At 40.8% G+C, this 16,961-nt stretch overlaps 1 protein-coding gene across 1 annotated transcript in view; it reads left to right on the forward strand.

Annotated features, from left to right (window-relative positions):
- The window catches only part of ARPP21 (cAMP-regulated phosphoprotein, 21kDa), a 106,333-nt gene that overhangs the window by 58,691 nt on the left and 30,681 nt on the right, over nt 1–16,961 (forward strand). Inside the window, exons 18-19 of the mRNA XM_009894998.1 lie at nt 113–382; nt 8,228–8,354. Of these exons, the coding sequence (XP_009893300.1) occupies nt 113–382; nt 8,228–8,354 (397 nt within the window). The remainder of the gene's footprint in view (nt 1–112; nt 383–8,227; nt 8,355–16,961) is intronic.

Here is a 16,961-nt window from a genome sequence, read left to right on the forward strand (position 1 = left end):
AGTGATTCCTTTCCCCCTCCATGCGCTGTTTGAACCGATTTGGTTTTGCTAATTCACGTGTCTACTGCAGACATCGCACCTACATCATTTTCTACTGCCTTTTGCCCTGCAGCGAGATGACATGACAACACAGTTTAACCAGATGAGCTTAAGTCGTCAATCATCAGGAGACAACCCTGAATCGCCTTCTGGTCCTGTCTACCCGTCGCCTATCTTGCAGCAGCCTGCCCAGCAGACGGGTTACATTATGGCCTCCCCAAGTCAGCAGCTTCCCCCGGGAGGCTTTACAGGTTCAGGTCCACCAGTATCCCAGCAAGTGCTGCAGCCGCCACCGCCGCCCCAGGGCTTCGTGCAACAACCACCACCACCACCACCTGCTCAGGTAGGCAAAACCTTCGCTGCCAGCTTGGCATGGTGCTCATTAGAACAGGAGAAAGAGAATATAAAAAAATTATCCGGATTCTAGATTATTATTCCTTTTTTTTTTTTTTTCCCCCTGGTAAAAGCTTAGCAGATTATTAGGCAGCAGGAAACTTGCAAAGCCTCTATCGTTTCCTGGGTTTCAGCAACTCCTTCCCTATCCTCAAACCATTTTCCAAACATATGTTCATACTCTGGGACACATCTGCACATGAATATGAAGGAGGAGGGTGAGTAAATATCCATAGTCCTTTTTCCCTGTGTGTGTACCAAAAGAGCAACATGCACATCAGCCCGGGTAGTCGTTAATCATACTTAATTGACTTGAACATGTGAGATGTCACAGATCAGTAATTTTAACTGTCTTCCTGAAGACTGATTATGTTTTACTGTTCGCTACCAAATATCTCTACTTGTCTCCTGGGTACCTTTACAGAATATTGAAAGTGATTACTGTCAAGAAGTAAAATGCACAGATGACTTTCTGGACCATTTTCAAGGCATACACTTTAAAAAGCCAAATTTCTTTATCCAGTTGTAGGTAACTTCATTTAAACTGTACTTTAAAATGGTATTAATAGTATTTCTCCTGTTTTGCATTTTATCCTTTAGAAGAAAGTATATGAAAATAAATTTAAAAAAAACTTCACCCTTTCTTTTAATGTAAAAGTAGTATAAAACCTACTGGGTTTTTTGTTTGCCGCTCCTTACTGAAAATCTCTAGTTGCATTTGTTAATGGGATTCTGTATTGCCACAGTAATGAAGAATTTATACTGTTATAACGTTTTAAGTGGGCGAGAGATCTAGTTAATTACATTACTAATTAACAATAAAAGAATTCTGAAGACTACTGGATGCTCACATCTCATTGACGACTGTGACATCCATAATTTCTGTAGTTGGAAACTATGCAGCCATTTTTTCTGAGAGAAGGGAAGGCTTGCAAAAAAATAATTTTAAGGAGCTGAAGTTCAATATAATGTGATTTAATTATTATTTTTTTTAATTGAAAATATGGCTACAAAAAGATTTCACTGTTTGCCAAATGTAGCATTTAAAAAAAAAAAAAATTGGGAGGAAAAAACGACCTGAAGAGCAGAATTCCCTGATGAATCCATGTGCCCATCTAGACTGTGTCTCCTAAGTAAGTAGAGGCTGTTCAGGCTTCTCTCCTTGTGTACAACCCCCCTGGTGCCCTCAGTGTTTTCAAGCATCATTTAATCAAACCTTACGACACTTCTAGTGAACCGGATAAATGCGAGTGCCTCCGTTTTACAAGCTGTCACGGCAGCAGGCAAAGTGATGCATTTCCCGGCACTGCCGGATGAGGTTTGCTGCGGGGGCTGCAGCATGGTGCTGCTTGCCGCGGCGGGGAGGCTCCACGCCTCCTCCTGTGCCCCCTCGGGTAAGACCAGGTTTGCAGCCCACCTTGGGGTCTCTGCCAGAACCCCCCCTTGCCCTCGGTTGACTTGGCAGAGGTTGCTTCTGCAGGTTTGCCCACAGGTCCTGCCTGCGTGTGGCTGCGCCGTCATCACCTGGGGCCGGAGCGTTGGATGTCACCCTTGCACGTGCGGCAGGGTGAAGGGTTTTTGCTTGATTTGGTATAGTGTTACTTTGTGAAGGTGCTTTTTCCCCTCATTAATACTTGCTCTGGTGCTACTGGAGAGACAGATGAACTTCTTCGGCAGACAAGTGATGAGGAGGAGTCTTTTCATATATAGGCTGCTATATGACCAATATCCTACTGATGAGTCTGATGGCCACTGCGTCTCTGTCTCTACCCCAAATATGGTACATATGGGTGCTTTCCTCCTAAGTTTTAACAAAGTGGAAAGTTACCGAGGGCAGAAAAATATCTTTTGGGGTTGAAGCAACTTCACTTATTTCACTGGGGAATGGTTTGTCCTCAGGGGGTGGGGTGGGGTGGGGGAATGTAGAAAAGTGAGAAATTTGGCACTGTCAGCTTCCTCTGCATCTGCTGCACCGCACGCACTATTCATCTCCAGCTTGTTGCTGTTCCAGAAAATCCTTGTCAGATACCTGTGTGGAAGAGGGTGCGAGGAAGGGGTCAGTCCCTGTTTCTCATGTCCCTGTGCCATGAAAGCGCGGTGGCCTTGGTCTACTGGGAGGGAGAGGGGGCAGCAGCTCTCTGCATCTGCATGCACAGATGGGATCTTGTGATGGACGTTTCAAGTTCTAATTTATTCTTTTCAGCCCTAGAATGTGGCACGGTGGTTTGGATACTACTTGTAGCATGTGTAACATAGCCAATAGGGGATTCCTCTTATAAAAAGATGAGCAAAGCCTTGGGGAAATAGTTCCTCCACCCTAACAGCGCAGCTGTCTGTGCAGGGCAGCTATACCCCAACTCCCTGTCCTGCCCGTGGGAAAACTTCACTGTGGCAGTGGCTGTTGGCAGCCTGAATCACCTGTTACTCTTTTGGGCTTACATGCAATGGTAAGGCTGCTCTCGGATGCCAAAGCAGGTGGTCTAAGGCAGGCTTTAAAAGAAAAAAAAAAAAAAAAAGTGCAATAAAGGACAATAAAAATGGTAATGCATGCAAAACATTCTGTGATGCATTAGTCAATGTGATCAATGTAGAAGTACTTTTATATCTGAAATGTTGCCATTGAATTTATACCGGTAAAAAAGAGGCTTGATTTTAATGGTGAATTACTTCCTGTAAATGCATCGCTGATAAGGTTCTGGTGGGTTGGCTGTGGGGCCCTCTAGGCTGTTGGAAAATATCAGAGTGAGGAAAACTTGGGTGGAAGTCCTGTACATATGGTCCTTTCCTTGGGAAAGGAGGAGAAAGAAATACTCTCCAAACCTGCAAACACAAAGGTACTGCAATTAAATTATTAGCTTTTGTATTAAAGTTCAATTAGACGTGGCTCTACAGCTGCTCTCCAAGATTCTCTCTTCCACTCTGTATCAAAGCAGAAGCAGACTGAGTTAAAAATGACATGCCTGAGAAGTGGTGAGAGGACCTGTTGCATTTCTTTAACTGCTTTTTTCATCACATCTGTTCCCCAGCTTGACAACAGAGTCATGATTTAATAACCTGAAAATAATGATCTGTCTTTGTTCAGACAATTGGGGGGAAAAAAAACCCAAAAACACACAAACCAAAAAACAAAACAAAACCAAAACCCAACCATTACTCTGGGTTTGCTGAAAGGGACTCTCAGCAGCAAATTCCTGTTTGTTTTCTGTATCACAAACAGCAAACATACATCTTTACTTTCTCTATTTCCTTCTGTTTTCAATATTCTTCTCTTTCTGGTGGTTCTTCTATAGCACTTAGGGGCCTGGGCACTTCAACGAGGGTCCATATTTGGGTTTTACAGCACTCTGTCATTGGTGCTTGTCATTGCTCTGCCTTTGCAAACGAAGAGCCGGGAAAACTGAGACTACTATGCCAGTGGGAAAGCATACACTCCCTTTAAAGTTATTTTCACCTTTGACTCATTATTTCTGGAAGCTGTACTGGCAAAATGATGTCTGAAAATAAGATGGCATGAATTCTTGGAGAGTCGGGGAGAAGTAATACACGTTGAGGGATTTTTCACCTGAATTTATTTTGTGTCATCATTGATTTTAGCTGTCTCTTTGTAGAAGCCCTGTCCTAGAGTCCATAGCTACCCTAAGACACAATATCTTTGTTCATAGCATGTCTCCTCTACGAAACTTGTTATGAAAAAGGCTGGGGAGTGCCTGCAAGTGAGTGAGTCTTTCTTTTATGATCTCAGAAGATGATATTGGAGGACATGTCTGTAGTTGTACACAGGCCATTATTTTTTGCTACTGTTGTTATAATTATTATGGAGGACGAGGGGGTAGAGGAGAGAGAAAAATCTTTGAAGGGTGACTGATCCCAGTCAGTTAGATACTGGAAAGTACCGGCACCTCCATGTGTCTGTACATCAATGTGGTTTCTGTTGTCTTCACTCCAACTGTAGCTGCCATTAGCAATAGTGTCAGCCTCACTAATCATCTGGATGAACATAAACTTAACTGGTTTTCAGTGATATTAAGAGAAGGTGGAATACCTGTCTGATGGCAGATCAAGCTGTAAGTCAGTAGGGAGATAGGTTAGAAAAGTAAAATCAACCTGAAGGATGCATGGAATCTTATCCCTACCATGAGGAAATAAACAACATAGCTGTGAATTTAAGGGATGGTCCTAGAGAGCAGCCCAAGGGAGACCCACTCTGGCAATGGGTTTCAAAATGTACACAGACAGAAAAAAGCAGAAAGCCAATGCTGTATTGACTCTCTGTCCATCATCTAGAGAAAAAAAACACATTAGAAGGAGGAAAAAATAATCCCTGTTAGTGCTGGTCCATGAGTGTCTCTGAAGTGATGTGCCTAGTCCTGTTACAGTTTAAGTTCAATAAAGAAAACGATGTACGTGAAAGAAAAAATAGAGATGCATTGGAATGGTCAGCCTACAAATAAGGAGGGTATCCACCTTCAAAATAAGAATATCCAAGGGGTTAAGGATCATCTGTCAACTACTTCTATGGTAATTATTAAGGGGGGGCGGGGGGGAGCAGATTTTTCACAGTGTCAAGGATTTAGATCAAGGAACTATGCTTTTAGACTAAAAAAGAGAGTGTTTATTTATGTTATGGTCTTAGAAGGACATATTTTTAAAATATTTATTTCTTTATTTTTAGGATAACCATATTGGCATGCTTGTCAGTTTAGTGGAAACTTCATCATTCTGTAAACGAAATATGTTATGCAAGCAAAAGGTCCAAGGTTAGATTGTGTGTTCACATGGGAAAGCAATTCAAGTATAATCTGGCATGTCAGTAGGCTGCTACAGAAACGGAATGGTTTTTGTTGAAGAGCACATAAGCAGAGGTGTTAGTATCACTGACGTAATGAGAAACTAAAAAATTCAAGAGGATCAGAGTAGATAATGTAAGTGATACTTGTTGTCTCTGATCCCTCTAATTCCGCTGTTCACTAAAGTAATATCAGAAAGGACAAATAAAGTGTTTCAACTACTGATGTAGAGATGTACTCAAGATAAATGAAAACAGATCCTTCCGAACCCCTCAACCACGAAAGACCTATTTTATCTATGTCTGTATTTTACACCAACCCCTTCTTTTAATGTCTGATCTCTTAAAAAAAAACCCCAAACAAAACAAAAAGCAAACCCCAAACCAAACCTCTTCTTTGCAAGTTGTGTGCATGATTACTAGCAAATTGATCCATTAATCTTTTGAAATTGAATGATTTTTTTTAACCGATGCTCCTACTACTAACATTTTTTCAGGCTGATAGATTACACTCTGATAAGCTTCTAAATGGGTATATAACAAATGTATTCCAATGAATTGAGAAAATGAGAGAAAAGGAGAAAATCCTTTGACCAACTCTGAGGTGTTGTCTGTGTGGTAAAAATAAATACCTGTTTCCAAATAACTCTCAACGCTTCGGTGTACGTATATGTTTTTGTGCTAAGAGTGTTCACTTCAGAACCTATACTCTTTAGGCTATGTTTTAAAGTTAATACCTACAGAATCTTTTCACAAGAGATAATTCACATTGTTCTCATATGCTCATGTATTTTCAGATATCTAGGGGCTTGTCTGCACAAGGAAAATGAGGAAGTTGAGGGTCAATCAAGTAACTTTAAATCCTTCAAGTGAGATTAAACTGCAGCCGGGAGAAGTGAGAGTATTTCCACAGGGGTTTAATATTCTTTAATTTGTAGAATACGGTAATAGAAATTAAAGAATATTTGAGAGGATTTTTGCTCCGTTCCCTTCCTCCAAGGCAGGATCAGCTATTTGCATTGACTTTATTTAGGTTGAGTCTTGCCACTTCTTTCAAGTCTTCTATTGTAGAGGTTTCCACAAGATGAGTTTATCACACTGAATTGCCAGATCCCTTATTTACACTGCTATGATGTTTACAGAGTGATTTTTTTTTTGCACCTGAAATATCTGGGTCAACTTCCCTATACCTTGTGGCTTTTCTTTGCAGAGAAACAAATTCATCGTGATTTTGTCCATTTTACACAGGCATTTTGCTTTTACTATTTTAGTCTTTAACAAAACAAATGACTTGAAGGCAGGCTGTAACCATTAGGTGTCACTTGGTGTTGTCTGGAGGGAGGATAGCTTACAACATTTTCCAGTTGAAACATACCTTGCCTTTCTGGCATATGCTTGAATCTGGCTGATATTACCTGGGTGGGGGGAAAAGAAGAAGAAGAAGAAGAAGAAGAAGAAGAAGAAGAAAAAAAAGCTATGTGATTTCCGTTGATTCAAGAGAAAATGAATACACCTTGGAGAATGAATGGGTATTTAATCTTGTGATTGACAGGTGATATTGACTGTCAGTTGGTCTGAGGGTTTCACTTCACCAACATTGCTGAGCCCAGTTTTCTTGATCCTGATACTTTTCCCACCACGTTTACCCATTCAGTAGTATTCTACTTGCCAAATTGGCCATCCATACCCTCTTCTTGCCTAGTCTTTTGTATCTGTGCCTGTTCTTTCTCATTTGACATCGTCTCTAGGAAAATTTCTGATCTCTCTTATGATGTCCTACCAGTATACAAAAGGATGCAGGTACCTTTACTCTTCTAATACTTTATTTTATGGGTAAACAAGTTAAATGAGCTGTTCCAAGAACATTTCCTCCATGCAAATTAAGGTGGCAAAAATAGTTCTCATTTTTGTATGAAAAAAAGAAAAAAAAAAAAACAAAAGCATTTTGTATGACTCTGTGCATATATATGAGTAGGATAAATGCTACACACAAAGAAAAAAAATAATTGTATGATTTATAAAGAAATGCTGACAGATATGGCAGAAGTCACAAGAGGAGCAACGTTCTCCCAAGCCTTTGGCCTCTGCAGTTTGTTGATATCGCACGCTGCTGAACTGGCACATACCCACGGAATCCACTGCAGCTGAAAATGAAAAATTTTGAGTGCTTTGAACTTTCCAAGGGTCAGTTGAAAACTGTTTAGCTCAAATGTCTCAGTAATGGTGGGGCAGGATGTATAGGAAAAACCTTTAGCTGCAGTCACCTGTAAACTTCCATGTTCGCTTGCTTGTTAAGGTGATGTAGTACACATTGCTCTGTAATGACGATAATAATAGAAAAAAGAAGCCCACCTAGCAGAACTTGCTGACTCAACGCCTACCCTCAGCTCCTGCAAGAAAACAGCTATGATTGTTTTTTGAGCTGTAATTGTATTCACAGCAAGTGTGAGAGAGGCTTTACAGGGAAACGGTCATGTAAGGAAGGATGTAGCTGTTAAACAAAAGCATGAATTTAATAATCGTTTCTTACAAGTGTTAAGGGCACACACGCTCCATCTTTCCCCCTATCTCACTTCTATATATTTTTTACTCCAGGCCATTCTTTGCTTCAAATTGACCATTTTCTCCAGAGTTCACTTAATGGTTCAATATGCTGTCTATATGTATTATGATGATATGGAAGGTGGTGTTTGCATCCACTTTTCTGCAGCATTTGATATTTTACTGTGCTTTTTATGCATCCTTTATGGTTTTGTATCTGTCAATTAAAATTCTTTTTCTTCTGTTTCTTAAAGTATCTGAGAAGAAATTTGGGCACTGATAGCCCTTTTCCTAACAAAGCTGAAAGCAAGCAGCAGTTCTTGAAGAGACAATGCAAACCTGTCCTCTTGATTACTGTTATCACTAATATGCCTGACTTGAACTCTTGTTCCCCTTCCTGTTTTGTTTTATTTTGTGAATCTTTGAGCTTTAAAGTCCGTAGTTAGTTGCTGTTCTCTTTCTTTGCAGATGCCAGTGTATTATTACCCATCTGGTCAGTACCCTACCTCAACAACTCAGCAGTACAGACCCATTGCCTCAGTTCAGTACAATGCACAGCGGAGTCAACAGATCCCACAGACTGCACAGCAAGCAGGTATTTACATCTGTTACTCATTTCTTTAGCTGCTCACTGTGGCTTTGCTGGTGAAACCTATTGGTTGTGTTTTAATTTTGAATTTGAGCAGCAGAGGAAAAAGCTCGTCGCTGTTCTGTTTGAAAATACGCTTAAAATTACAAATTGAGAAACCCTTTGCTTGGAGATCATAGAATCATAGAACGGTTTGGGTTGGAAAGGACCTTAAAGATCATCTAGTTCTAACCCCCCTGACATGGGCAGGGACACCTTCCACCGGACCAAGTTGCTCAAATCCCCATCCGACCTGGACTTGAACATTTCCAGGGATACCGAGCAAAGGAAGAGAGGAGGTTGTGTTCTCCACCACTGCTGTCCTGCACGCAGTGCCATGTCCTCAGTATCCATGCTCCATGTGATGGGTCACGGAGAGAGGCGGGAGGGAACCGGTGTGAGCAGTCACATTGCATGTTCAAGCCAACCGTTGCGGTTTGTACTTCATCATGCAAACTCCCTAAATGGTTTGTAAGACTCTACATAGTGGACAGGTTTGCAGTGATGCAGAAGGGTCAGTCGTGCTCCACCACCTTCTGCTCTCCCTGAGCCTGAGGAGCGGCGAGGTGGTCCGTATTGTTGGTGCCCATCAGGACCAGCTTCCCACAGCGACGTGCGGCTGGAAGGGGGGCCGTTACACTGTAAGAGAGTGAGTAGCAGGTCTCACAGTGAACCGGTCTCTTTTCCTGCTGTGTCATGCCACTCCTGATGACACCAGAGTAAGAGGGACGTAGGCAGCGTTGGGCTGGTGTGTGTTGGGGGAGGGCAGGGCTTGTGCTCATGAAAAGGTCCTCGCATTTCAAGGGAATAAATAGTTCTTCTGGTTTGGAGATTATTTTTTTTTTTAAAAGTTGTTGATTGTGTATTTCTTTAGTGCACACCTTTCCTTGTAGGGTGTCTCAGACAGTAACTCCAAGGTGGTGGGGGGGTATTGTTTCCCGGTAGGGTTTGCAATCACCAACGTGGCAGGTAGGACAAAGCATTCATCTTTATGTCTGGGTTTGGCAGAAACCCTTCTGAATGGCAAAGCACGTTCCCTGCAGAGGCATTGATATGAAAGTGTTTTAACATGCAAGTCAAGAGCCCAGACGTGAGACATGAACAAGACTTATGGGGTCGTCCAGCCTGTCAACCTGTCCCTGTAATGCGACTGCTGGCAATTTTGTTCATGCTCTCTCAGGTGCTCAGGGAAACAAAGACATGGCAAACACAGCTATAACTAAGCAATTGATTACTTTTTTTTTTTTTTAAAAGCTGTTCTACTTTCTAATAAAATGAGTGTTTTGGTCAGTGTTGCGGTGGCTGACTGTGTCTGCTTTCGTAAACTTGTATTTATTCATTCCTGAGAGAGAAAGGGGTGAGAACACTGCATAAAGGTCTTCCGACTTCTGCCTGGCAATCTGGTACCATATTTATTATCTCTGTGTAGCGGGTCTTTGAACCTAAGTGCAAATCAACTTAGATGACATTATCTGGGTCTGGTGTGTTGGCATAAAAACGTATTTATCAATTTAATGCTACATCCATAGCATAGTGGAGATTATGGTAAATGAAGTGCACAAGAGAGGGCCTGAAGCACTTGAGTGATGTTCTGGAGAGTATCCAGCTATTTGATATTGACGAAATCCTAGTTTTAAAAAATATGTCGAAGCACAGGAGCTGTTACATTTGAGTGCAGACAATGCAGAGATGCAAATGCTAATTTTGTTTCTGTGTTTACTGCATTGTTTTCCTTCCATGTTTGGAAAACATGAGTCAAAGAGTTTATGTAAAATCTCTAGCATGTCAGTCTTTCCCTGCTGCAATTCGCTCTTTCAGCTGCCTGCTCAGTTGGAAACATTATTCTTATCTCTCCTTTAAAAACGAAAACATTGTGACTATGGTTTAGGCTCCCTGCTGTGGCAATGATTTTAAGCATTTAGCTATTCTCAGATCTTGAGACTTGGCTAAGAACAGATTCCTCAAGCTGGTTCATCCCTTTGGGCTCAGATACATCCCTTCCCATAACGCCGTCCGAGCATGCGATAGGCATGCCAGGAAGCAGCTTGCAGTTTCCTACAGATCTTCTCTTGGAGATACGGTGTAAGGATCATTCAAATTTATGTTCCACTGCACCACTTGGCATTTGAAAAATAACTACCTTTCCAAAATGTCACAGAATTTGTCCTAAAATAAAAGAGGAATTAAAATATAGGCAAGTATATTATTTTTTGCTCCAGATTTATTGCAGGAAGTTCACTGTAAGCACCAAGACACCACAAACCCAAATGATTCAGTGATGGTTTCAGGTGGTTTCATGCCCAGTGTCGCTGCATCTGCTTTTCTTCCCATGAGCCTGCCCACACACATAGGTTTTGCTCCTTGTGTGCCCTGTGGCCTCAGCCTACCTGCAAAATCATCATCCCTCTTGGTTCCTCTTCAGTGCCCAGTAGCTGCTTGCTGAGCAGGAGACAGTGTAATGGCACCGCAACAGATTGACCAGTGGCACCTAAACAGAGCAATTAACTATTAGCTCGTAACGCAGCCTTTTGAGAGTCAGTCAGGTGAGCTGGGACGAGCCTCTCCTCTTTCAAGCCACTGATTTTTATGAAACTTTAGAAATGTTATGTCTTTGCAGCTTCCATCTCCGTGTCAAACGTGATAGAAATTAGATGACGAGCTCAAAAAGTTACTCTGAGGGTTATTTGAGGGAAAACTGGCAGAGTAATCATGCTCATTTTTCCTTCAGAAACCAGTTGTTGGTTGTTTTTTTTTTTTAAAGAAAAATAAACAAACAAACCACAAAACCACTACAAAAACTTCTAAATCTTCCTAGAAACTTGTACGTGACTGAAAAATAGCAATCAACAAGTGAGCATTTCAGAGCACTTTCCCTTCCCGTGCAGACTTAGCTTCAAATCAGCACGTGAGCAGGTTGTGGCAGGAGCCGGGGATAACTAGGGGCAGGAAAATGAAGACGTGCAGCAGAATAGCGCTGGTGAAACAGAGGATGTTGAGGACGGGAAGGGGGAACAGATGGGAAGGAGGCAAGCAAAAGGATGATTTCTGAAATGGTTTCCCCAAAGACCTCACAACACTTGCTGCTGCTTCGGAGAGGGGATGCCTACAATGAGGGCGGGCTCGTGGGAGCCCACGCTGTCTGCCTGTACTTGCTGGCTGGCTCATACGGCAAGCGGGAACAGGGAGGTAGCCTCAACGTGGCAGCTCAGAAAATGTTTTATTAAAATACAAAAGTTTGCCTGCTTGGAGGAGCTTTTGGAAGCTTTCAAAGCAGCAGCAAGGAGTTCGGCTCTTACTTTCCCCGCTTTGGGCTGCAGAGGTCAAAGTTTGATCTAATGCCAGCAATTTGTTTTCATTTTTCTTAGAAAAGGTCTCTTCTGGAGCAGAGCGACATTGATGACTTTTACAGCAAACAGCTAAAGTAAAATGTCAGCACAGCATCTGTGGTGGCCGAGGGAGCCTGTACTCTCTTGTGGCTCTGGAAGGAGAGCAATATTAAGTTAAAATGGCTCCAGGGCAGAAAAAAAGATGAGCTCACCTAAAATTAGATTAGAGCTCTGATAGCAATAAATCATTTGGAGAGAAGGATAAGAAATTTTTGTGTGCTTATTTACCTTTTCTATTTTTTATTTTTTTCCTTAAGTGCTGGCTTGTATGAGAACATAAGTGACCCATTTCTAGGAGAAGCCTGGTACAAAGAGAGTTGTCCATGAAGATTTTATAAAAATCTCTGCCATTTGAAGTACATTCGTTTCTGTTCAAGCCAAAATGTGGTATCTGACGGTGTGGTAGCATGGTCTGTAAACAGAAATACTTCACTCAATTACATACCATCGTTGTTCTTCTTCATTATGCTTCTTCTGCACCATTCTTGTGTCCAGTCCTGCGCAATGCAAGGTTTTTTGAAGTGTTGCCGTTGAGTGGGGCCAGGGTCCAAGCCGGTGTCTGTCACACCATGGCACGAGTAGGATGTTGTAATTGTATTCTTAGGACATGTTCAGGCAGCTGTTCTCAAAACCATTATGGTCATTTCTCAAACTACTTGGTTATGCTGCTATTAGTCATTTCTGCACGATATAACAGATCATACTTAAGATACTGTGAAATGCCCAGTTCTGTAACCACACAGAAGAAAATATTATTTCTGTACTCCCCTCTAGTAGCACTCTATAAATTACACGTTTAGCATTATCAGTATTTCATTCTTCAGTAATTATTTCTATATTGATATTTTCAAATGCTTTCAATCCTAGTTATTGTGTGAATAGAAAAATAGAGATGTATTGATGATAAATCAGTAATGATTTCTATTTTATCATGATGGAAGAAATCAGCAATGAATGTATTATTTTTATATCTGCGTGTGTATTTTCTTTCATTATAGCAAGTGCTGTGCACTTCGAGGATTTTTTGTCTTTAAAGTGCTTCATAAACATGAGCTGGATAAGTACATGAGTATTACTTTGGGATATGCAACTATTCACAAATTAACAAGTTGCAACAAATTACATGATTTTCTCCTACTTTGGTTCATTGTTGTATGTCTTCCAGATATTTCCATAGTTCAAGAGAAATGTTATTGATAAAATAATACTTAGATTCTTGTTTGGGCCATAGTTCTAAAAGGCAGTTGGCTTGGTTGACCACACAGTTGTAAGGTAAAAATCTGTGGCATGTGTTTTGCATCAGCAACGAAGATCATCTTTTAAGGAGATTAAAGCTAGACCTATAGTATTCAGTTGAAAAGTCTTCCAGTCAGAAGTTTACACTGTAATATTTCCAGAGAAAATAAGATGGTATTTGGCATAATTAGATGGTCTTTAATTTCTGCAATTAATGTAATGGTTTTAGGATTTCTCATTTGAGAATCAACAAATGTTGCCATTATAACTTGTTTCAGTGCCCAGACAGCACGGGAAGGCTCAGATTGCATAGGAAATCTCTGCTTTTTCCTACAAGCAAAATAGTTGGTTGTGTACAGTAGCACCATGGGCACAAGGAAGTCGTTACATGAGGAAAGTATATATCTGAACACTGCCTGGATGTAGAGTCCTTTCTTAATAAGTATCCAGGGATCTTTTGTAAACAGCGAATGCTTGTCTTGAAGGAAAGGTAATATTTCTGATGGAGTACTGTATTATTAGCCTTTACAGCTTCCAGTAAGGAAAAAGAGGTAATTGTCCCTTTAATGCATCCCTGAAACAAATTTTAAGCGAAGACAAAATGTACCTTAACGTAGTCCATAAATTTGTTTAGGTAGAAATCAGAGTCAAATTGACAATGAAATACCAAATTTCTCCTTAATTTAATCATTTAGGTGTCAGCATAATTGAAGAGTGTTATCGTCAAGTCTCTTTCATCCTCTTTGTCTTCTGAAAGCATTTGTCACTATAAACTGATACCAAGAGGAAAAAAAAAAAAAGCAGGAAGGGAAATGTGCAGCACTAAAAAAAAAAATTGGTTTGTTATCATGGTCATTAGAGGACTTTATAAAGAAAGATTGCAGCATTCTGCCTTCATTAGCAACCTGACAGGAGCTCGTGGTCCATGAGAGATTTGTTTGCATAATTCCACGTATAATTTCTGTGCTTATATAAACATAAACAACTTCAATTTTTAAGTATCTAATTATCTGAAGAAACTATTTCTCCGACAGTAATTGCTTGCTGCACTGCTGAAACAGATTTGTACTGAAGGTGTCCATCTGTGTTTAATGCTATTTTTTTTTATTACAGCAGATACTGTTTCTCCTGAAAAGCATTGCAGGGGGTATGTGTGTCATTTTTACAGGGGCTTGACAGGAACAGGAGGGACAGAATTCTACTGTTTTAGGTACTTAAGCGTAGTGCTGTGTTAATTAATGTTTATGTAAGGCTTTGAAATTTAAAAGCATTTTATGAAATGGTAGGGCCAGATCAAGAAGGAGTTTGCAGCAATTGCAGTAGGAGGACTAAGTTCAAAATTGTGATCATGGAGTGATCCACACCCATATTATTAGATTCTATCCAAGTATTTTATGTTTAAGTTGCCCAGAAACTTAAAGCTTTACCTACAAGCGCTTCCATTCGGACTGTACTGAGTGTCTCAAACCAAGAGCATCTGCAAGGCAGAGTTAAGCGCTCCTCCTGCCAGCAAGACTTCTTCTGATGGATATGCCATGGAAGCGCCTGTAGCAAATCTAGGGGGCTACTCCTCAGGCTTGGGTTTTGGGTTTGTTTTTTTTGTTTTGTTTTTTTTTTTCCTCTTAAATCACACCTGGAGGAGAAAGGAGCCCTTGTGGTTTTGTGGGTTTTTTTTTTTTTGGGGGGGTGGGGGTGTTGGTTTTTTTTTTTAAATTTGATTTTATGATCTGGTTCCAACTTTAGGCATTCCCGTGGTATGAGAAACGTGGATGCCTTGACCTGAGGGGGTTTTAACCCATGTTGTGCACTGCAGTGGAACTGCTCACCAGGATCTCTGCTGTTCAGGGACGGTCCCCATCTTTCTTACAGTGCTTTCTTTAAAGGTGTGAAGGAACAGAGAATTAAGTGCTTGAAAAAGAAAGGCATAAAGCAAGAAACTCACTTAGTTCTGATTATATATTTTATGTTCTCTTTTTGCAAGTTTAAGGTCTTGCTTTGTAGTATTTCACCATTGAAATCACCATATATCACCATATATGGTGTGTGATTAAGATTAGCCCCATCCTCCTCCTCAGCGTTTTCTGTTAGCTACCCACAGGGATTTTCCCACCTCAAATTTTGCACCCTGGATTTCATTCCCCTACTGCTGGAGGAGGATTCTGTCACTGAATATTGCATTCAAGACTTTTCAGAAGCTTGCTGGGAGAGCCAGGACTACAGCTTAAAAGTTTTTAAATTTCTAGTCTTAGAAAGACTAAATCCTGTTGTTCTTCTGACATTAAGCAGTAGTGCTGCACCATTACTGAACAACTGTTCAGCTTTATAGAATATCTGTAATTTAAATTAATAGCAGAATTAATACTATCACACTCCCTACAGCGTACTTGATTCTGAAAATTAAAAGGCAAAATCACTTTTGTCAAAAAGCTTTGTTCTCCCTCAAATGACTTGTTTAATTATTCAGCATTCACACCAAGAAAGAGCAAATATTGAGGGAAAAGAACACCGGTAGGCTCGACAGCCATGAAAGTCTTAAGACATGCATTTATTTGTGGGTTTCTTTCAAGGCTTCTCGAGTTTTGTTCAACTTCTCTAGCACTAATTAAAATCTAAGCCATTTCTGACAGTGTTCCTCCAGTTTCACACTCAAATAATATTTTTTTTTCTTTTTTTTTTCTTTTTAGAGAATTAGTATGTGTTAATCTCATGTCAGTTAATGTATGGAAGCAAGCAGAGAGAGAAAAGATTTCTAGCAGCATTATGCACTGGATAGGACTTCAAAATAGCCTCTGTAAAAGTTGCAGAGGCCACACTAAGATTTAGGGAACACTCTGAGGTATTCAACAATGTCTACAAAGGATCTTTGTATTTCTGTCTTTTCTTTGCTAAAAAGAGTCATACATCATTTCTATTGCTAATTCTGTGTTGGATCAATGCACAGTGCTCCCACTTCTTGCGATGGAGATTTCCAGCACTGAATAAATGAAAGGTTTATATTGTAGTCCTTGAGAGCAAAGACAGATTTCATCTTTTCTTTATTTTTTCTTTTCCAATACCATCCTTCCATTGCTAATACAAATGGAGCCCGATCACCAACAGAAATGCTAGAAGGGCTCTCTGGAGGAGCAGAGGCCATCTCCAGCTCTGCTTCAGGCATGCTGCTCAGAGTAGGTCTGTAGGCTTTGGGGCTCTGTTTTCTGTGAATTTCCCATGGATGAAAGCATGCAACAGGATGGAGAAGTGCAGGAAGGCTTTTCAGTCTAAGCTAGTAGTTGAAGAAATACTGAATGTACACCAGAGATCTGCACTGCGGGGGTGGTGGGGTGGTGGTGGTTTTTGCCTTACTGTTGCTACTGGTTGAGGATTTAAGAATCAAAGCACACTTTGCAGTTGCAAAACTCAATAGAACAGGACACTTAGATTGGGATGCAGCAGAAGAAATGGGTGTGAGTGTGAGCTGCCTAGAGGAAGGGCCACAGCATGTGTTCAGTGTTAGTGTAGAGGAACTCAAGAACCACGTTCCAGTAACTGAAGTGGTATTCTGCTGACTGGCCCTGATTTGTAAAAACGTCCCAGTGCCTTTGCCTGATTTTTGTTCAACCTTTGTTACAGTCAGTTATTGTTTGCCTAAACCACCCGCAAGAACAGCATCCCTCTGCAATTGCAAGGACGTTTTCAGTTTGACTCACCAACGTTAGATATATAGAATGTATGCATTTATATAGCAAGTGAGCAATTGTCTTAATTTCTCTTTTGTTTGTTTGCAAATGAAATAAGGCTGATGGTGTGGGTATGTGAAGGAGGCGAAGCCGTTAGTCTTCTCAAAGAAAGGAGCTGTTTTCATTAGCCACAGGCAAGGATACGTGATACCCCTCCAAATCGTTCTTCACCTCTTCCCCAGGTCCTGCTCTCTGTTGCAGCTCGCTCATTATGCACCAGAGCAGATAGCATT

Source organism: Charadrius vociferus, unplaced genomic scaffold (genome assembly GCF_000708025.1).
Source record: "Charadrius vociferus isolate BGI_N301 unplaced genomic scaffold, ASM70802v2 scaffold51, whole genome shotgun sequence".
Lineage (NCBI taxonomy): Eukaryota > Metazoa > Chordata > Aves > Charadriiformes > Charadriidae > Charadrius > Charadrius vociferus.